Source organism: Odontomachus brunneus, unplaced genomic scaffold (assembly GCF_010583005.1).
Source record: "Odontomachus brunneus isolate Ranch 3 - 2012 unplaced genomic scaffold, Obru_v1 Obru_scaffold_016, whole genome shotgun sequence".
In the NCBI taxonomy this organism is placed as follows: Eukaryota; Metazoa; Arthropoda; class Insecta; order Hymenoptera; family Formicidae; genus Odontomachus; species Odontomachus brunneus.
The window spans coordinates 393,034-417,439 of record NW_022639466.1 but is presented as its reverse complement, the minus strand read 5'-3'; the positions used below and the strand labels follow the sequence as shown (position 1 = coordinate 417,439).

The 24,406-nt window shown below is 34.5% G+C and overlaps 1 protein-coding gene across 11 annotated transcripts in view; it reads left to right on the top strand.

Moving 5' to 3' along the window:
- Window positions 1-24,406, top strand: part of LOC116841528 (neurobeachin) — a 581,065-nt gene that overhangs the window by 346,418 nt on the left and 210,241 nt on the right. For all 11 annotated transcript variants that reach the window (XM_032809573.1, XM_032809576.1, XM_032809575.1 and 8 more), the window contains exon 2: window positions 4,350-4,454. In XM_032809573.1, the coding sequence (XP_032665464.1) occupies window positions 4,350-4,454 (105 nt within the window). The remainder of the gene's footprint in view (window positions 1-4,349; window positions 4,455-24,406) is intronic.

Sequence of the window (24,406 nt, the reverse complement as noted above, 5' to 3'; positions counted from 1 at the left end):
ACTCTAGAACTATTGTAAAACAAACCGGAACTCTATAGAAATAGTTAATTTAAATAGTTTGTTTGATTAGGTGCGCTGCAACAACTTAGCGCACCTTTTTTTGAAAGTCTGTTTTTTTGTATTTAATGACCGGAACTCTATAGAAATAGTTAATTTAAATAGTTTTTTTGATTAGGTGCGCTGCGAGAACTTAGCGCACCTTTTTTTGAAAGTCTGTTTTTTGTATTTAATGACCGGAACTCTATAGAAATAGTTAATTTAAATAGTTTTTTTGATTAGGTGCGCTAAGTTCTCGAAGCGCACTTAATCAGTAAAATCAACTATTTCTTTAGAACTATTGTTATATATGATATAGAACTCTAGAACTATTGTAATACAAAGCGGAACTCTAAAGAAATAGTTGATTTCACTGATTAGGTGCGCTGCGTGAACTTAGCGCACCTTTTTTTGAAAGTCTATTTTTTTGTATTTAATGACCGGAGCTATTTAAAATTGTTGCATAGAGCTCTAGTACTTTTCAAGAAAGTATTAGAACTCTAAAAAAAGTCACATTTTTAAATATGTTGTGCCAAGTTCACACAAGTCAATATGAATCTTCTACGAGTTACAGAGCGGGCTATAGTAAAAGCGTCCGGAGAAGGTAAGAAAATCCAGGCGCGCGGCCATCGAATGTACACCGTGCCTCCGTAACGCTTTTATTTTCTCAACAGTGGTTTACACTTTAGCAGTGCCGACGGTGATATTAGTTGGGGATTCGGTGAAAGAGTAACATTCCTTCGTGCAACCTTTCACCATCGCGTGCTCAGCAGAAGAATAGTTTTCGGAGTAATCTTACGGAATGTAAGCGAACCTCCGCGCTCCCACTCGCGATGCTAACCGATTCTCGCAACTTACAACGTAACTTCGCAAGACGCAGGATAGAGGCTGGGGAGTTCCGGCTGGCGGTTCGATCGAATCGCATCAGGATAAGTCGCGCTTTCAATTGTCGGGACAATCAGTTTTATAAACGGCGCTGCCGTGCTAAGTCGTGAATTTCAATGAACGATCGTCGACGAGCTCGTAAAAATTGTTCATGACCGTAGCGTAAGGCATTTATGATCAATACCGGTGCGAACATTCCCAAAAAGACAAAGTAACGACGGCCCGGGATAGGTGAAACACGGAGGACGAGCAAGAGAGATACTTCTCCGGAAATTACGCTCTCTCCACGGAGGCAGGACTTCCGGTCCGGCTATATATAAGTCGCTTCTAGTAAAAAGAACCGCAAACGGACGTGGCCCGTAAACTCCTCGTGTCCGAAATGTTTTGTCTGTGGCGTCTCAGGCATCCGTAAAAACACATCGTTACTACGCGGGGCGAATCTAAGTACACGAGAAGTTTCGCCAAATGACGACCGCGCCCTGTTTCCTCAATGAGATTTTTCTAAGAGTAAAAACGCGAAACGAAAGCAACGTCACTCGCGGCGTTAATCTTTCTTACGAAACGCGGTTGATTCCCCATTAATTTAAAATTTAAAAAAGATAGGTTATACATATTCCACCGTATAATTCATGTAAATTTTCGCTTGCAAATATATATATATATATATATATATATATATATATATATATATATATGCGCGTACGTGTATGTGTACGCGCGCGTGCTGTGTGTATATGTGTATACGAGATGTCCTCGTATTCATTTGACCATCTCTTCCGAAGACGTAGAGCGAATTGAGATGAACAAAAAAGTCTCATATCGTTTTGCAAAAATCGCAATAATCATCGAGATATTAATTGTAGAAGATTTGTGAAAGATAATATGGTATATGAACTATAATGGCGACGTCTGTCGTATATTAATTTGTATATTAGGTCAAACTGAACAAATTTCTCTACTATTTTGTAAATAACCATGTAGATTTTTAATTATAAATTAAAAAAATTGTTGCACGATTTTACGCGATAATGCACTAATCTTCTTTAATTAATAACTAAAAATCTACATGGCCATTTGCAAAATGATTTAAACTAAAGCTTTTATTCAGGTTGACCTCATATATTAGGTGTACAACTTTGCTTCCGCCGTTTTTTTCCGAAATTTGAGGCTTTATTGGAAAAAACTGGTTATACATTTATGATTCAAAGTATTGTTCATCGCTGGCCACTACTTTCTCCCATCTTTCGGGCAGCGTACGAATCCCGCGTCGAAAAAACTGGTCATCTTTTGAGACGATCCACGAATCGATCCAATTTTTTACTTCTTAATAAGACCGGAAGTGCTGATCAGACAGGCTGTGTGCCATTGATCGAAACAAGTGATAGTCAGAGAGAGCAACGACTGCAGAATACGGCGGATGGGGTAGGACTTCCCATTTCAACGTTTCCAAGCATGTCTTGACCACTTTCGCATCATGGGGTCGAGCATTGTCATGCGGCAAAATCACTTTATCGTGTCTCTCGTTGTATTGCGGCCGTTTGTCTTTCAATGCTTGGCTCAAACGCATCAATTGTGTTTGATACCGATCGCCTGTGATTGTTTCAGTCGGTTTTAACAGCTCATAATACGGTACGCCGAGCTGGTCCCACCAAATACATGACCTTGGAGCCATGAATATTCGGTTTGGCCGTCGACGTGGAAGCATGGCCGGGAACTCCCCATGATTTTCTGTGCTTGGAGTTATCGTAATGAACCCACTTTTCGTCCCCAGTCACAATGCGATGCAGAAATCCCTTCCGTCTTTGCCTTTCAAGCAGCTGTTCACAAGCAAACAAACGTCGTTCAACATCTCTCGACTTCAATTCGTACGGCACCCAATTTCCTTGCTTCTGAATCATTCCCATGGCTTTGAGGCGTTTTAAAATGGCTTGTTGAGTCACTCTCAATGATCCAATTCTTCTTGATTTTGACACGAGTCTTGATCAAGTAATGCCTCCAATTCTGCATCTTCGAAAACCTTCTCTCTTCCACCGCTATGCCGGTCTTCGACGTCAAAATCACCGTTCTTGAAGCGTTGAAACCACTCACGACACGTTCTTTCATTAATAGCGGCCTCATCATAAGTATTTGAGAGCATTCGATGAGCCTCAGCCGCAGATTTCTTCATATTGAAGCAGAAAATTAAATGACGAGAATTTGGCTCGTAAACTGACATTTTCAATCGAGAATAACTTTATGATGCAGACACAAATCAACTAATGTTTCTATGGGGTTATGTTGACAGATGCCCAAGTTTATTGTATGACGTCTATGATTTATTTATTTCGACCACCACTTACCGCTAAAGCCATCTATAGGAAAACGGCGGAAGCAAAGTTGTACACCTAATACAAGCACATAACGGCAGACATCACTATAGCTCATCTATCACATCGAACGTCATCATTTACAAAAATTCTTTAATTAATGTTTGACAGCTACTGCGAATATCGCAAAACAGTATAAGATTTTTGCATTTATCTCAATCTGCTTTATACTTTCACGAGAGATTATGGAGTCGAGCTGGAACACCTTATATACACATATAGAGTGTTTCAAAACAACCTTCGAAGCTCTCGTGAAGACAGTATGGGTTAAACATAAAAGTCCTATACTATTTTGCAATAATACTATTCACAATAATTATTGAGATATTAATTAAAGAAGATTTGAATAATCACGTGAGATATAATAGATGAGCTGTAATAGTGAGATCTGCCGTCGTATGTCTGTATATTAGGTCGAACTGAACAAAAAAATCTTCTACCCTTTTAACTTTAATTAAGACAAGTTTATAAGGTATTGTCTTAAAGAAGTCTTAAAGACGTCCTAAAGACGTCTTATGACTCGATTTTGGACATTTGTGCTGTCTGAATATGAAATATGTTTAATGGAAAAACTGTTTACCCAAGAGTCAAGTTTACGATAAAAGAACGTGCCCTACTAATTAATATCAATAATATTGTCATGGGATAATCGACGAGCTGTTTGTCAAAACGCTTTTATTTGTTGCCGTACATCATGGTTAGTTGGATTTTGATTTAACAGAATAGCGTTACGTAACGCACTCGTTTGACATACATCTAGAATATAGGATAGCGTAGCGTTCAGTTAACATTTTCGCAATTAAATACTGACGATATATTCGTTCCTCCCTTCGCTCTTCAGCCTCTCTTGCGTCCCCATAACGCTTTGGCCCGTTTATATCCCGTATTATCATTTATGACTACTATTTCATGTATTTGGACATGTAAAATCCAATAATGTATACGCAAGTAGAACAAATTTACTCCGCGGCATTGTTGTGTGCGAAACGTAATACCTGCGAATTATGACATGCGAAATTTATGCGATTATCATCGAACACGCTCGTTCTTTTTTATGTGCAGCTCGTGGGCGGCGAATTCGACATGGAACTAAACTTCGTGATACAAGACGCGCAGAACATCAGGCACATGCTGGAGCTTCTCGATCATTGCCCACCCAATCTCCAGGTAAGTGTACGACGACGGGACGTTAAGCTGGATCGAATTAATTACGCGCGGAAAATATCCGCCGTAAACCAATGAGAATGCAGCGGAAAATATGCGCGAGATTGAGTGTCGGTCACATTGCAATATCGGTAATTGGAATTGAAAAGTTATCGTATGTGTGGATGTATGTATATACGTACATACGTGTGTATATACAGAGTGTAAAAAAATTAGACCGACAAACTTTGAGGGGAAATAGAGGACATAAAAACAAACATATTTTGTTAATAACGTTTTTCTCTACGATGCTTCGTTTTAATACTACAGGATATAAAATAGGAATTTTATGATTATAATAAAAAACAAACATATAAGTGGAAAAATTAAATTTATTTCAATCTTCAAAAAACAATGAACAAAAGAATCGGAACAAAAATGCGCAAATGATTAGCTCAATTTATAATAAATGTTCAAAAATTCCTCCATTCGCCTCATACATACATAATATGTATGTATAGAAAAATGTTTAATATAAAATTTGTAGGTTTTTGAGGGGAACATAAAAAACTACTTTGTCTGACCTTGGATGGAGGCGTTAAGGTCACGCCAAAGTCAACTTGAATTTTTTAAATAAAATATCCTACTCTTTATTGCATATTCTTTTAGTTTATCTTCAGAGCTTTCCAAAACACTATAATAACGTATTTTTTCATTAAGTACTTTTTGTATAATAAAACTTGAAAGTTACAGTACCGCCGGTATTAGCATTATAAATTGAGTTAATCGCGCATTTTTGTTTCATTGTTTTTTAAAGATTAAAATATATATGTGTAATTGAAATAAATTTAATTTTTCCATTTATATGTTTGTATTTTATTAAAATCATAAAATTCCTATTTTGTACCCTGTAGTATTAAAACGAAGCGTCGTAGAGAAAAACATTATTAACAAAATATGTTTGTTTTTATGTCCTCTATTTCCCAAAGTTTGTCGGTCTAATTTTTTTACACCCTGTATAATACTTTTTACATCTCGAGATGGCTCTCGAGGGTATGTGAAGCACGTGGAGAGGAGTAGAATGATTTCTAAGGTCTTTCTCGGGTATCATCGTAGAATCGAATTACGTTACTGCGTCGAAGTTGATCGAAGAGACTCGAGCTACTCAATCTTCCTCCCGCCCCCCGTGGACTTCTCTACAAGCGCAATATCTAGCTATTTATAAAAGTTTGTATTTCTCAACATACGTGACTCTCATCTGATTCCTTCATTCATCATTTGATTGAAATATGGTATCTATGATGAATACAAAGACACAATTATCATAATCCCAATGCCAAAATTGGAGCTTACGGATTTTTTATACAGAATGTCTGGTTATTCGTGACGTAGCGCGAGAATATATAATATATTGAAATATATAATGTATATTGGAACACACACATACGCACAAAATTATATAACATATTAAAATTGAGACGAAAACCCCTACACAAGAAATTACTTTAATATAAGAATATCCAATGGATTCATTTTGACTTTTTCAAAGGTTTTATTGTCGCCATTTCTGTATTTTATGGTTTAGGAAAAAAATCTATCGTCAATTATTTTATAATTTATCTTGAATGTCCAAAGAAAGTCCTTTTAATTCTTTATTTAATTGTTAGTGTTATAAGGACAGTATATAAGCTATTATTTGAAATTTTAGTTTCTTAATTAAGTTTATATTTTATTCTGCGTCCATTCACTAGTATTTTTGTTATAATTATAAAAAACAAATGAGTAATAATTTTATGATTATTTACATCTTACTGTAGAAAATTATAATTTGAAGAAATTATGGAAATTATTCTCATCGTTTTAAATAGAAATGTATAACTGATCTGATTTTTTTATTGAAAATTAATGCGATTTATGTTTGAATATGCATTATTGCATTGATATAATGCTTCGTGAACGTTTATATTGTACGCTCACCATTTCACATTAATATCCAACAATGTCCAACCGTCTACCTTTATCTATTGTTACATCTAAATTACGTCGCTTTGCATCCGTTCAACGTCCAGCTTTCTCAGAATTTAGTCTCTGCAGCGTCCAGCTGTCGTTCCTAGTCGATCGGTTTTCATTCACTGTATTTCAGTTTATTGTACTGCACTCATGACTATAATAACGCTTAATGAGTTAAAAATATGCGTAAAATTCCGGTGTTTTTAAAAAAATATAAATAATAGCGTGTAAACCGAAAATCACAATGTTTTTGATGAAATCAAGATAGTGAAAATATTCTAATTAGAAAATAAAATATAATAGGACATTTAACCCTTTCGCTATCAAAGAACAATGCAAAACAAAGAACAAAATTTATTCATAAGAGAAATATAGGAAATCGGGCTATCTTTTATTTTTGGTCTGCAAATATAAAGCTTAAAATAATAAAATGGTCCAAATCCCGGAGAACTTTTAGAAAATGTAGTTTATTTTTTATAGAAAAGCCCCGTTTTTCAGCAAATATTTTTTAAATAAGCAATTGACATTTGTGAGTAAAAGAAGATCTTTTTATTGATTTTATTGATTTTTTTTATTTTTGTGAGTTTAACAGATAGTTCTTGATCAAAATTAACATATACTCGCAGTTTTTATCTACCGAAATCTCTTCCTTTGCTGTCACATATCCTCAAAATATTTTAAAGTTAATTTCATGCAATGAAAAAGTATGTTACATCACGAATAATATGAGCATATCATTAGCCAGCCGTTAAGCTCCGCACTTAAACGCTGCTCTCGGTTGTACGTTATTTCTCCTGCACTACGATTCACGAAGCTGCGAAAATAAATCTGATGATCAATCATTCGTTAAATTAAAAATATCAATAAAATAATAAAATTAATAAAAAAAAGACTTTTTTGTTCATAATTGTCAATCGTTCATTAGAAAGTATTTGCTGAAAAAGAAGGTTTTTCTATAGAAAAGTTGCATTCTTTTATCAAATTCTCTGAGATTTTGGCAATTTTAAAAGCTTCATATTCGAATTCAGCAGGCCCAATAATATAAAGATAACCAGATTTCATATATTTCGGAATTACAACTAGAGTTGTTAGTCTTCTCCAAGTTTTCGCTTCTTTAGGTGAAAAATTCAAAAAATTACTGAAACTTCCTTTATTCTTCTAACATGCATAACATGCGTGTTAATCTTCTACGATTTTTATTATTTGATCCCCTATATTTCATACATTTTTATTATTTGATCCCCTATATTTCATATATTTTACCATCCTATATTTGCGGCATTTTAGCGGAAACTATCTTCCATGAATAAGGAGCTTTGACTGCATCCCAACAAACATGGTGATGTTAAATGACGCTTTAATGACGTATTAATTACATCCCTAACGTCAATAATATGTCATTAATACGTCATTTGACGTCATCATGTTCACTGGGATATAGATTCGCAACAGGCACATATTGGCAACTGTATCTCAATTTTCGATTACAAGCAGTCAAATACAAGAGTTTGTAAATATATAGGGTATCTGACAATTCATGTAACTCATTGTGTGGAGGTAGAACTCATCAAACCAAACAATAAATTTCCCTATCATTTTACAAACGATTACGTAAAATTTTGAGTTATTAATTACAAAAATTTGGTGAATGATCACGCACGATATGATCTGTTATAGCGATATCTGCCACCATATGCTTGTATATTAGATCAAACTGAAGAGAAAGGTCTTCTGTCACTTTGCAAATGACCACGCCGATTTTTAGTTATTAATTAAATAAGATTAGTGCATGATTGGGTACACGAAGAATTAGAATTGCATGATGCTGCCACTGCCCAGAGTGATCTTAGCACAGAGTGATCGCACACACGAAATATCGTAACGTATTTTACAAATAATTCGATCGATTCCGGAAAATCAAGAGCCACTCGTAATATACCGCGATGTGCTTACCCTCATATCCTTGTTATTGCGAATTTATCCCAGCGAACATGATGACGTATTAATGACATATTATTGACATTAGAGACGCAATTAATACGTCGTTAAAACGTCATTTGACATCATCATTTTTGCTGGAATGTTTGCAGTCAAAGCTCCTTATTCGCGTGGGATAGATTCAGTTAAAATGCCGCGAATATGGAATGTAAAATGTATGGAAAAATAGGGAGTGCGTTCCAAGATAATTAAAAATTAGGAAAAAAATGTTATTAAAAAAGGTTTTATTTCAAATTAACAATTTTATACTATATTATAATATATTAATATTTAGCTAATACATAACAAATGCTTAATATATTTGCATAATATTTTTTTGAAATCTGTACATTATTATAATTACATTATTATTATTATAATTACTTAAATATTATTGGATGTCTGATTAAAAAATGTTTTAAAAAACTTGGTAATTTTTTCTTATCTTGCAACATTTTATAGACTTCTGAATTCAAACAAATTAATTTATTCATTTATTTATAAATATAATAGGATTATAATAGAATAAAATTGAAATTTTGACCGCAAATATGATATTTTCTGATCGCGAATAAAAAGTTGTTATGAATTTTTACTTCACGAATAGTGAAACCCCTAATAAAGAGTTTTGACTATATTATTATTGCTCTTAAGATCACGTGACTTTTAGACAGGAGATGTGCTCGAGGGTATTATTACGTTATTTATTCTTTTATTTTTTCTATATCGTAGTCAGAATTTACGAGTTCTTTTTAGTGAATGATAGGATAAGATTTGAACATTTAAATAATACGCATCATAATCAGTTCGTTGTCTGACACTACCGTGAGATTACTACTTTGTCCGTTTCCGGTGTCCTAGCGGGATTCATTCAGCGCTGTATACGACGAGCTATCGTCGATGAGGAAAGGAGCGATCAATACCACGCATTGTGTGTACGTCGTATGGAAGCGCGTCACAAACGGAACCGCGGTAATTAAAGTTACGAGAAAAAAAACAGCGGGCGACTTTTTACGTTGAAATCGCGACAATCAAATGCCGCACGGCGCAATGACGTAACGGGATGAGAGGAAAACCGTGAAGCATAAGGCCGCGCTTTCCAAGTTCCGCTTTTCTCCCTTTCGCCTCGCTATTCGATGGAAAAAAAAGTACGCGCGCCGAGTAGGACACGCACAGTCTCGGCATACAAAAGGATCGGAATCCATTACGCGGCGAATTTTTCTCGAGCAGGAATGCGCGTTGTCGAGATTTTCTTTCCTTTTTCTCTTTTTCAGCCACGAAGCACGAGATTTATCACCGCTTTGAAGCGCCGTCCTGCATCCTTCGCTTTTGGCCGAAGCATCCAGAGACGAATCGATTCAGCGACGTGGAAATATGATTTCGCGATAACGTGCAATCCTTATCAATGAAAAAATAATATCGGATGATCCGGCCAATTTTGGACATGCAACAAAGGACAGAGTAGAATGACTGATCGGAGAAATGATATTACGGGCAGGAAAATAAACCACCCGGTCTGTTTTAACAATTTTGTGCGAATTTCCTACAATATGATTAACTTTCCATAAACATTTTACAATAAAATTTGCTCGCTCTTGTTGATTGATAACAAATAGACATTTCTCTTTTAACTGCGCGTGTATTCCATTTTTTCTGATAATTCTGATAATTTAATTTTCTCCGTCATTGTTTGACATGATCTTTAATAAAAACTTTAATAAACATCGTAAATGCAGGGGAGTTCAATTTGACGAAAAATAAATACGCGATCAGAACCTCCAGCGAGAAACATTCTTAAAAATTTATTTTTCCAGTTCCCTAAATTTCATACGTTTCTAAATTCCTTCCAATAAAATTTTACTTGAGAAGTAGAGTGATCACCGAGCTACTCTGATTCGAGTAGTTTTTTACTCACATATAGAAAGAATTCTGCACTCTAAACCGTCAAGTGAATATTTCTACTTGGAATTAAAAAGTGAATCCTATGCACCTCATCGTCATAGAAACATAACGATGCATTAGTTCATGGATGTGTTAAGTAACATTTAAACAAATAAAACATCTACGTTGCTTATTACACAGTTATAAACATTCAAACATTTCTCCTGAAAAGTTCTGTTAAGGAACTGTTAAAAGTTCTGATGTTTAAGAGAATGTCAAAGATGGCGAATTCCAAAAATGTCGATAACGCGGGGCGACTGTCAAAACGTCTCAAGTCAGATAAATATTAACACAATACAATACAATCACAGTACTCTTTTCGTGTTTCTTGTACATATCTAAATCTTGTACAAATGTTGCTTTATCATATTTACCGAAAAATATTATTACGTATATACAGGCGAATTTTCGCGAACTTTTCGTATAGTTTGAAATTTCTAAATACGACTGTAAAGGTACAGCAATTTTTCTTGAAATGTTTCTGAACAGAACAAATATACCTTCGAAATACACAAATTGTAGAACTTTTATATTAGGCAAATAGTTATGCCAACTGACAGCTCGAGATATCCATCTTAAAATTTTTTAACGTTTTCATCACATATTGAATAATGTTTCAATCTATTGTTTTATTGTCTAAAAACACATGCAACTCTATCCAACTAACAGGACGCATAAACTTTACAGAAAAATTCATTATTTTGCCGGTAAAATTTCCAAGTGTGGCATTCCTTTAACACATTTATGAACGCATCAATATTCACTCTAATCCATCGAAACATTCGCTTATATGGAGTCAGAATCTATACTAAACTTGAGTGAAACGTTGACTCTTGAGATTTCAAGTAGTAGTATTTTCACTATTGTTTCAAATACTGCCAGTTATCATTCATTTGGAATGAGATTTCATTCCGAGAAAGTTAGAGAATGCGACGTAAATCTCGCGCACAAACACATCTGTATACAGGCATCTCCTCTGTCTTATTATATTGGGAACAAGCAACGTTTTCACGTCGCTCGGGTGTAAAGATTAAAACGAAATACTTTCCGCAAAAAACACCATCTGCTGTGTATCTTCGAAGTTCGTGTACCTCCCGCTTCGTTAAAAGCGGTGTACGACTTGGCGAGAAAGGAAAGTAAGGGCGGCGAACTTTTGTAAATAATAGCAGGTCCTTAGCCGCCATGTCGGGTGAAGGAAAATCCGTTTACGCTTTCGTCGCTCCTCGCAAACTCATATACGACACTTGAGTCTTCGTCGTAAACTTTCGGCGTGAAAGTAAATAGAAATTTAAACTAGATGGATGGAATAGACCAAGTTATGAACATTCTGTGTTCTCAGTTGATCTACCGCGGTCGCGCTCTTGTCTTTTTCCTTTCGTCGCCAGTAAAAATAACAGCGCGTGGCAGAAACGAGCGGTTTCGAATTAGATTTACGCACGCGAGTCATACAGGGTGTTAAAAAAAAGCATGCAGCACTCAATAGCAGATGGATATAGACACACTATATTGAATAAATTTTACAAGGAAACCCACACAAGTGTCCGCTTCTGATTTTCGTGAACTTGTAATATGTTGTACTTTAGATCAAAATAACAGATACGTTTTTTGTTATAAGTGCCCTTTCGCAAGTTTAGGGGGTGAAACTTCGAGGAGAATATAATGAAAACTATATGAGATAGAAAAAAATATTTTGAATAATAGTTGAATGGTTTGAATAGTACTTTACAGAAATTATTTGAAAAAATATTTTTTTTATATTTCCCCCACCACTTCTTCTTATTATAATTATTAAAATAATTTCTGTAAAGTACTCTTCAAACCATTCAACTTTTATTCAAAATATTTTTTCTATCTTTTATAGTTTTCATTATATTCCCTTCGAATGAAGAAAATCGATTTTCTTGAAAGGGGTATTTCACCTCCTAAACTTGCGAACTTGCATTTAATATAATAAAAAACGTATCTATTATTTTGATCTAAAGTACAACATATTACAAGTTTATGAAAATCGGAGGCGGACGCTTATGTGGATTTCCTTGTTAGTAAACATAGGTCGAAAACTCAATCGTTTCTCAAATATGAACAATTTCATATATTAGTATCATGATTAACTTATTGGCTTTTACGTGTCACATATAACATGAAGATTTACTTCGGTGTTTACAAATCGCCATCTAAATGACCATTCAATTTCCATACATACTTTAGAAAGATTTCATCGGCAATCGTTCAGTTGTCATTATACTATAACCAGCGATTCTATTTGGTGATTACACAGTTCCAAAGTATTGTGCTGAAAATGTCAGCGTATTACTCTAATAAGAAAATAGCAGATATGAATTTTATATATGGTCATGCTAATGGAAACGCAGTTTCAGCTGCGCAATGTTTTTACGCGGAAAAATGTCTAATATACAAAATTGTATATATTTCATAACGATTCAGTTTTTTATATTTACTAAGACTTTTGTATAATATTATTTATGCTTATTATTTTTACTAAACATCCTTATACAGGGTGTCCCGCCACTACCGTATTATCTCTGAAGGACGGATTCCTGAGGTAATTTGAAGAAAAAAAATGCTAATGCAAAAATGTCGAGGCTAACTTTTCAAATTATAAACAATTAAAGTTGACCAATTATATTGACTAAAGTACGCGCGCTCAGGTACGGTACAACACACAATGATACAGATGCATGCACATAAGTGAGAATTTGCATAAGATATGAAATTAGTTGTAAATCCCTGAAAGAAACGTCAAATGTGTGACAGCTTACTGATTCTCATAAATGTATTGTGTGATATTTTATTCATAATGTTTTGACAAAATTGTTATTATTTGCGTTTATCATTTATGTTTATTTAAATGATAGAAAAGGCAGATTATTATTACATATATTGTTGTATGTGTAGAATCAATATTTGGAAAAGGGACGACATGTGCATGCACCTGTACTATTGTGTGTTATACCGTACCTGAGCGCGCGTACTTTAGCCAATAGGTCAACTTTAATCGTTTATAATTTGAAAAGTATTATAGCCTTGCCATTTTTGTATGATTTTTTTATTCAAATTACTTCAGGAAACCGCCCTTAAGAGATAATGCGGTAGTGACGGGGCACCCTGTATAAGGATGTTTAGTAAAAATATTTAGCATAAATAATATTATACAAAATATAGTAAAAGTCTTAGTAAATATAAAAAACTGAATCGTTATGAAATATAGACAATTTTGTATATTAGAAATTTTTCCGCGTAATTTTTCCCTGTTTAATTTAAAAAAATGTTAGAGTTTATATAACTGAACTCCCGGCTGTGCGACGCAGCGATTTACGCGAAAGCTGGCAAGCCGCCGTATCTGCCAGCTGTTCCTGAAATGAGAATTAATTTCGACTACGTACGGGGGGGCTAGAAACGGGCATACCTCGTTCCGCTGTGGCAGAATCACGGCGTATAAACGTAAAGATGCAGTTGATGACACATAAGGATAAGAACTTGAATCACCTACTACGCGGGAAGAGCTTTCGCTACTCTCGACATTCCTTTCACTTAGGGAAAATCTCGTAACGGACGCGAGACTATTTTTTCTCTCAATAAACATTTGACAATACACCACGCGAATTTTCAATCTTCAACATTAATAAATGTCGTCCTAATTGAAACTCGACCTGACACTTTCCTAAGGTCCACTTAAAATTAATAGAATGAAATGGTGATAGCACCGCTACTTCCTATAGTAAGTCCTATATAATCCTATATAATCGTAGCGGCTGCCAGTTGATATAATCTGTTGCTGATCGGTTCCTGCCGTCCTCGTAGCTCGAGCGGCAGCCTGAAATGTTAATGCTGTTAAGGGAGTTTCCACGTCGCTATCCTCGACCGTACATGGCGGTATCCTCCGTCTAGCTTCTCTTATTTGTAGTAAATGGCTATCAAAATACATATGTACGCACACACAGGCACATACAGGCATATATGTAGGATGTCCTAAAACTACTGCTTCATAATTTAATAAGGCTCTGGTAGATTGTACCTAGTCAAAGTTCTTATTTTAAGAGAAGTTCGTTGGAAATTAATTAGGAAAGCATGAATACATTATGTGTCTACATCCTTTTGAAACTTCCTATTCATAAAATCTAGAAATGAACTAAATTCGGTTTTAAGAACCAGAAATTCTGCTTTTTCCAACCAAAACGTGTTTCGTTCGCTCACATATTAACGATTTAATTTAACTAAACTTTTTTATCGCTGTGAAATTATGGCAATGCATTATGCAAAAGATGTATTCATTATTTTTCCATTATGTATCCAATATTTTTTTCACGTGTTTCGAAGCTTTTGAAAAATTCCTTACTTCTTGAAAAAAAATTACTTCTGCGTAAAAGTTTTATTCTTTATTCTTTAAATTTTCCATATTTTCTTAAAATATTTTATATATTATAAATACGTGGCTTACTTAAAAAGTAACATATCCTAATACAAAGATAGCATAAATTAGGTTAAACTTTTATTATCGTATTTCAAAGTTATTAGGTTAACTATGACAGTATAAAGTGACCTCTCATTTAGTCTTCATTTAACAATGCGCTCAAGTGAACTCTACGGGCTCTGCATTTGATTACACTAGCAATAATTGAACTGAACAGTTTTATTGTTTTCCACATTTTTTGGCATAATTTTACCGCACTCTAAAAAACTTTTATCACCAATTTATCATTTATAATCGATGAAACCTAGATCTACTACTTCACTCCAAAAATAAGGGAACAGTCAAAACAATGAATGCACAGAGAAAAAATTTCAAACAAAGACTAATTGATAGATCACTTTATACTGTCATACTTAATCTAATAAGGGTGACTTTGAAATACAGTAATAAAGATTTAGCCAAATTCATACTGTTTTTGTATTAGGCCACGTACTTTTTAAACAACTCACGCACATCCTACACTGTAAAATGAAGGATATTGTAATAATACGTTAATAAATCTTTTAACATACGATAATTTAAATTAACAACCGTATGTGTGTTGTAAAAGTGTTTTAACCTCAAATATCGTTTCTTAATATTAAAGAAACGATGTTTGAGAATACATTCTGCAACTAATGAAAGTTTATATTTTCGAGAATAATTTTCTGTATATAACTCCGATGTTTTAATTCATTAAAGCAGTGATATCATAAAATTAGTTTCGAAATACAACCTAATTGCTCGTACAATTAGAAAAGGATTGATTATGCCAGAACTGTGATATTTACAACTAAAATTGTCATTTTTTATACGTTTTTATACGTTTTCTTGAAGTTACTGTTTTTTCTTTATTTTTATTGTTAATGTTCTTAAACTACATGTGTAAGATTTCGATAAAAAGTTCCTGTGGTATTAAAGATTAATATACAAGCGTTATACATAAATTTCAAAAGTATTGTTTCGTTTTCAAAATACGACTGAAAAACCTATATAATTTATAATAATACTCGAAATATATATACATATATTTAAATATTTATATATCTCTTTTTCTTGCCTATACATTTCTATTCCATAAACTAAAACATAAACAAAGTATTTATCAGAAAAATGAAAACTAATAATTATTTCTTACTTGTTATATTATGTGTGTATGTGTGTGTATATATACATATATATCTTAAGGGGATGCCAGAGCGAGCAACGAACTTGATAAGCGTCGATAACGTAGAGCGATCGTCAAAAAATAGAAAACGTTATCATCATTTACCGACGATATCGAATTTATGTACCCATAGATACTTATGGAATAAAGACGATCGTCAAATAGGCGCTAACATCCGCTATCATAAAAGATGATACCGCTATCATCTTTTCACAGATGTTATGCAAGTGTGTGTGCTACGTTATCATTTCAATTTTCTTACACATAGACGTTACATAAATCTGAATGCCGATATTCGCATTCTCTCCAAAATAGGCTCTGACTACTTTTCTGATAAACTCTTCAAAACGCTTGTGTACTGGGCGCATCAAAGAAAGAGTTTTTAGAAAAGAGTGATGTAAGCGCAAACGTAGTTTACTAGTAATTTTTTGAAAAATACATTATTATTTGAGTTTTCAGTATAATTAACAACGGTAATTTGAGATATCATTTTCATTTCGAACTGACCAATGTTACACTTCATTTTCGCACATAATTTTATCGTATAAATTGGAGCAGTCAGTATGCTGTAATTTTTGAAAAATGAAATCAGTGTCACGATAGCAATACACATCGTTCCACATCTTTCCACATCGTTTTCATCCTTGAGGAATGTCCTATTTCATTTATGCATGTACTTTTACTACACAAAAGCATTTTTAATTTGGTCAAGTTAACACAAAGTAAAATTTGTTGGGAAATGTCGATGACATGATACCGAATACCTTCGCAAAACTATTATTTCGTGCTGATTCGACAAAATTAAAAACTCTTTTGCACGGTAAAAGTACGTACGAAAACGAAGTGGAGCATTCTATAATATCAGACGACAACGATAAGGAACAGTTACCATCATGACAATGATAAGGAATAGTTACCATCACGACATCGAATTTTTCTGCAAAATTTACTTCTTTCTACCTGCGCCGAATTAAAAACTCTTTTGCATGGTGAAAGTATATGCGAAAATGAAGCAGAGCATCTCTCAATATGAGACAAAAACGATAAGAAACAGTTACTATCACGACAACGAATCTTTCTGCAAAGACTATTTCTTCCTACCTTCATCAAATGAAAAACCCTTTTGCATGGTGAAAGTACGTGGGAAAATGAAGCGGAGTATCCCACGTGATCCAAGAGACGATGAAGAGCGAAATAGCCAAATTCAGGCCATTTTAGAAAATACATTTTTGCGAACGCGAAAATTACTTCAAAAAACTATAAGATATTATCCCAGAATATGCATCAGATGTTAACATTACATGACCTAAATAACCTGCATTAACATGACCGACTTTCGGCCAATTAACGAGAATCCGACATTTCTACGACGCTAAGTTGGATCTAACGTTATGAACGCGACTTTGGATTAATGGGAAATTATTTTCAAGATTTCGGACGTGTTACTGAGGGAGTAAAGTGACATAAACGCACATTGTCATCCAAAAGACGATGAAGAGCGAAATACGTACATTTCACGTCATTTACGAAATACAGCTTTTCAAGCGCGAATTTTTACTTTAAAAAATTCTAAAAAACTATTCCAGAATGAGCACTACATGCTAACACTACATGACCTAACCTGCAATAAAATGACCGACTTTCGACCTATGCATAGCATAGGTATCACTGTGCATGCGCGAGAATCCAAATATAATGCTACTATATGAATCTAACTTTATGGGCGCGACATTGGGATATTGGGAAATTATTTTCAAGATTTCGGGCGTGTTACTGAGGGAGTAGAATGACATTAACGCAAATTGTTATCCAATAGACGATGAAGAGCGAAATACGCACACTTTACATTATTTTCGAGAATACACCTTTGCAAACCGCGAAAATGTCTTTAAGCAATTTTAAAAAATTATCCCAGGCTTAACTAACTCTTAACTAACGGCTTAATAATTTAGCTAAAGCTCAAAACACTTTGGTTCAAATCTCGGCTTAATAATATAGCGGAAACACAACATCGGTTCGAATCTCGGCTTAATGGTTTAGCGGAATCTTAAAACATTCAGATCCGAATTTCGACTTAATAATTTAGCGGTAAATCGAAACATTTCGATTCTCTGCTTCATAATTTAATTTTTTATCTTTAATTTGTCGAAATTTAATTTGTCATCTTGTCAACAACAATGCATAAGAAAATATCTCCGAAGAAATATTATGTGATATATAATACGTTGTATATAATAATACGTAACAAGTTATAAAGTATATCAATCAAATAGTATATATAGAGCATACATAGAGTATATATAAAACATATATAGAGCATAAAAATATATAACATATACAGAGCATATAAATATGACATGTTGAAATATATCAGTTTAATGTATTATCAAGAAATAATCCGACGACAAGGAAGCTTATTGAGTCGAAATTTCAATTGGCCATTGTTATACAAGAATGATCCAATTCAAAAAATTATAAATTGTAAGATATGAATGGAGTATCCATTTATTAATGGATCTTTTTAAATCAAACAAGAAAAGTGCAAGCCTTATAGATGCTTGCAATAAAGTAAGAAACAATTTTTTTATTTTTTACCAGTCGCGTCTTTTTGAACATTTTTCTAAGGATTGAGCTAGTTAGTACTCTTAAAGGAATGGAAATACTTGACTCGTTGAACTATTGTGAAAATCTCAAAGCTAAATTCTTTGGTTGGATCATTCTTACGTAACTCCGGCAAATTGCAAATTCCAATTCTTACTTTACTTTCCGTCGGACCCAATGCGATTTACGTCTACGTGCATGCAATCTACGTAAAGTGACGCTTTGTGTCTACTATATGAGCGTCCAAATTGAGCGCTCACCATTGCGCGTCGTCCCACGGTGTCCAGGGTCCACCAGCCATCTTGTCGCTGCATCTGATACTGCAATGGTCCTCGCCTCCCACGTCGCCTGTAATTCACTCCCGACCGCGGTAATCTAACGGAGGTTTCACGAAAAATCCGTCTCTCTTGGGGGATACACTCCGAGTTGCGAATTGCGTATGAAATATCGCAAACTGCGTCTTCGAGGAAATGTCAGCCTTTCGAATAAACGACGAGTATGTGCGACGAATTCAGCAACGGTCCAACCGAGTTGTAGTATATCGCTTGATACACGCGTGACGCGAATCGCTTACGAAGAAAACGGAATCCACGAGCGAGGGGAACACGCAACGCGAATCGAAGGCCGATCTCGCGAAATCTTTCAACGCGTGAACGAAGTAATCTTTGCGAGATTCTCACGTACAACACAGTATATTCCTAATATAACGTTTCGATGGTGTAGCGTAGTAGGCTGCAATATAGCTGCGCAATATTTTTGCGGATAACGCTCCGCAATACTTTTGCGAATACAATTCCGCACTATTTTTGCGAATAACAGCTCCGCAATACTTTTGCGAATACAATTCCGCACTATTTTTGCGAATAACAGCTCCGCAATACTTTTGCGAATACAATTCCGCAGTATTTTTGCGGATAACAACTCCGTAACACTTTTGCGAAGACAATTCCGCAATGCTTTTGCGGATAATAACTCCGCAATATTTCTGCGAAGTTCGCTCGCGACTCTTCCGCAAATACGATCCGGTGAAATTCGCAGACTTATCAAATTAATAATCGCGAGCGTGAATGAAAAATCAAAAACTACGAAAATTGTGACAATAGAGATAAATATTCTATTCAAAATTCGTGAAAAAAAATGTTACCGCGTCAGATGTCTGTTTTCGTTCGATAGAACTTGTCGTGCGCCGCGTAAGTAAACAAACAACTGCTTGCATGTCTGACTTGTGTACATCACGTTTTTCGCGAGGGATCAACATTTGCTAACATTGTCTCTATTGTATCCCGTGTTAAAAAATTCTAACTCTAAGTGAAAAATTGAAACCTGTAAATTTTCCGACGATCGTAAAATTAATTTTGCGAGCAGTTTATATAATCATGTTAGATCGCTTCGCGCAGATGCCGCACGATATCGAATTTTACTTAATAACAAAACACGAACTCTACTTTATGAAATGCAATCGTGATTCAAGCTCACCCGAGAGAGAAAATTGAGAAAATTAACGACCAGCGGAAGATCTATAACGCTGGTGATGTGATTGCGCATTTTCTCTGACACAATCTCTGTGGCGCAATCTCTTTGAATGACCGCTGGCGCACTGCTCGAGACACCTGGTAAATCGCATTCAAAAAACTGAATAATTTTCAAACTTTTTAATGTTCAAAGCGTATACTCAATACTTTAAGCATCTACCAGATAGTATTAGGGTTTGGTTAATCAAAATTTCCTCCGACGAAAATCGTCGACCAATCAATAATCTAAGTTAATCAATTAATAAATATATGTACATTGGCAGAAAACTACTTGAAAATTTATTTACCAAATTTATGTAGAATATGCATTACTAAATTACTCTTTGAAAAAGCGATCTTCCAAATGTTTCGAGCAGAGTGCTTTTTATTAAACAGCACATACGCATACTACAACTACAGCAAAGTAAATCGCATTGGTTTATAAGCATGCACTACATCGAAAGACTTTTTGTCTTTCTATTATCAATATGTTTCTTGTTTTGACTCACCGAACCGCCGATCAGGGCAGCCACATTCTGCTTTTGTTTCTGAAACAGAAAAATGTCGTTTCGTCGATTAGATTCGTGCATTGATGTCGATTTGAATAAAGAAGTTTGAAAGATTAAAAAAAATAAGCGCGATATTTTTCGCGCTGGGAGAATTTTTCGGAACGCATTCACATTAAAATATTCCATTTTCTTTTTTCTCGACGTTGCAAATAAATCTCTTAGTCAGAACAAATCAACATTTTTCAAGTGGCGATGTTAAGAGAAGTTCTCCCCGCGTGTAATTACAATTTAACGCGATCTTTGACTCAATTCAAATTATCTCAATTTTGAGTAACAAAATTATCAATCTTGTCGGATTTCTAATTATGAATGCTAATTAGTAATGCTCACCTTCGAGCAAACCCCGCTTGGCCCGAGCCAGATCCTCCGGCGCAGCAGCCCCTAAGAGTTGGCTGGTCGTCTGCTTCGTCTCTGCAACAGAAAGCACATTTAATTTAGTATTACACATGACAATGATGGCATTAAGGAATTTGATTCCAAACAAAAGAATTTCCAGTTTTATTGGATTTTTAATTACGAATTTAAATCAGTGAAACTCACCTATGCGCCAACTCTGCCAGGCCCGAGCCGGATCCTCCGGCGCAGCATCCCCCAGGCATCGCATCCCTTAGAGCCGCGTGACTGCGTCTTCTCTATTAGATCTCTATGACAGAAATTTAATGTAATTTAATATCAATTAGAAATTTAATAAATTAGTATCAAATAGTTATACGCGACAGCAAGACGGTGAAAAGAAATTGTTGTAACGGCACGTTTAAGATCCTTCCCAATGGGCAATAAAAAATAATTAAACGATAGCCGAATAAAGAAGTAATAATTCCCGATTAATTAATAGGTGATGATAATAATGTTTGATCAACAACCGTATAATAATGTCTGGTAGTATCAATTAATTCAATCATATAACAGCAAGACGAGGTAAGGAAATCATCGTAACGGCACTCTCGAGTTGCTTCCCAATACGTAATAAAAATATTTAAATGACAACCGTGTAAAGAAATAATAATATTCAAATAATAAATGGATGATGATAATATTTGATCAGTATTAAAGAACTCGATCGCGACGTTTCTCTATCTAACAAGTGAAAAAGTAAATGAAAAGCAGTAATTACCCGCTGCGGTAAAGCCCACAATATCTGCTCGCGTAATAAATACGCGTCTCAAATCGTGTTAATTATTGTCTTAATTGTGGCGAAGTAAAAATACGATATTAAAAATCAGCGCGAAATAATTTAGAAACTAACGCGGCAGCTCCCGCGATGCGCTCACCTTGGCGGCTGATAGCGTTATGGCGTGACGCGCGCGCCTGTCTGCCCCCCCCCCTCCCTAGCGCCGCTCAGGCCCGAACAGCCGTTACGACGGCCTTATCTAGCCTTTGTGGAGCCTAGAGTTTTTGTTAGAGCAGTTGCCCAGGTATTGTTAATACCGATTATTCGATCATCATTATTTCGTTATTATCTACTCGCGGATAATCACACGATTGTCGAACAGATATTATTATCACTACCATTTAATATTCGAGTATTATTACTTCTCTATTCGATTATTATTTAATTTATTCGGTTATTATTTAATTATTGCTATTATGCATAGGACAGCAATTCGGGCGTGTCGTTACAATTTCTTTACCTCGTCTTTAATCAGTTATTATTGCCACTGCCCAGTTATTGTTGTTCATTGTTATTACCGATTATTTGGTCCTCTTTATTCAGTTATTATCACACTATGTTGAACAGATATTACTATAATTATTATAAAAAAGTAATAATATTTGGATAATTAATGGTAATGATAATAATATCTGGTCGACAATCGTGTGATAACTGCCGCGAGCGGACAATAACTGAATAACGATGATCGAATAATCGGTAATAACAATGAATAACAATAACTGGGCAACGGCAATAATAACTGATTAAAGACGAGGTAAAGAAATTGTCGAAACGGCACCCTCAAGTTGTTTCCTATGTGTAATAGCAATAATTAAATAATAATATATAATAATATATAATAATAAATAAATTATATAATAATCGAATAAGAAGTAATAATACTACTGGAATATTAAATGGATGATGATAATATTTGACCGGCATTGAGGAACTCAATCGTGACGTTTCTCTATCTAACAAGTAAAAACGTGAATGAAACGTGGTAATTACATGTCGCGGTAGAGCTCGCAACACCTGCTCCCGTGAAGAGTACGCGTCCTAATTTTCCTTAATTATCGCTTCAGTTGTCGCGAAGATGAAACGCGGTATTAAAAATCAGCGCGGAATAATCTAATAAATAACGCGGCAACTCTCAATACGTTCGCCTCGACAGTTGATAGCGCTATGGTGTGACGCTCGAGCACGTGTTCATGCACGCGTAACGCGTGTTTACATGACGAGCACTACCCGCTCCCCTACACGCCGCTGAGTCTTGCCCGAGCGGGCCGTTACGACGGTCTGTTTGTCTAGCCTTTGTTGAGCCTAGAGTTTTTGTTAGAGCCGTTACCTAGATATTGTTATTACCGATTATTCGATCGTTATTCCGTTATTATCCACTCGCGGATATTATCACACGATTGTCGAGCAGATATTATTATCACTACTATTTAATATTCGAGTATTATTACTTCTTTATTCGATTATTATTAAATTTATTCCGTTACTATTTAATTATTGCTATTAAGCGTAGGAAAACAACTCGGGCGTGCTGTTACAATTTTTTTACGATTTCTTCGTCTTTGTTCAGTTATTATCGTTGTTGCGATAAACAGTTGTGTGGGCTTTGAGGAAACTACATATATATATATATATATATATATATATATATATATATATATATATATATATATATATATATATATATATATATATATATATATATATATATATATATATATATATATATATATAGTAGTATACATATGTATACATAGTATACATATATGTATATATAGTATACATATGTATATATATATACATATATATATATATAAATATTCAGAGTGTATATATATATATATATATATATATATATATACTCTGAATATTTGGACGGTTTGAAAAGTGCGATAAAAGTACAGTGGCATCTCGAAAAATATCCGTGAACTAATTTTTCGCTCTACTTTATCATAGTTGTCGGAAAACTTAACCGCATATAATAATATAAACTTTTCTGCAAACTTTTCGTATCTTTTTTGGCATTGAAACTAAATTCTGAAAGTGTAGTAGGGATCTTTGAAATTTTTCTGATTGGAGCATCCACAGTTTCGTAGAAGTTTATGTACAACCTGCAAAATATTTGTATTAAACAAATATTGCACTAACTGACAGCTCAAAATTTAAATTTAAACATATTTTTTTCGTTTTTGTCATATATTGAGCTCCAATGCTCCAATTTATTTTTGCATGCACTTTTGTTGTGTAAAAGCTTTTATAATTCTGTGCAAGCAACGAGACGTAAACTTTGTAGAAAAAAGTCAATGTTATGTCGGTAAAGTTTTCATATCCGGCATCCTCTTAATCGTATTTAAAATTAACAAGCAATTTATAGACAATTAGCAGTTACTTAAATAGTAAAATATATTTATAGAAATGTAATGTTGTTTGACAATCAATAAATTTATCAGTGCCATTCCAAACATACGCTTAGCGATACATCTACCTTAATGTTAAAATGTTTTGCGCCGCTTACCTTTGTTAAATTCCTAATATATACTGCTACAATGTATATGCC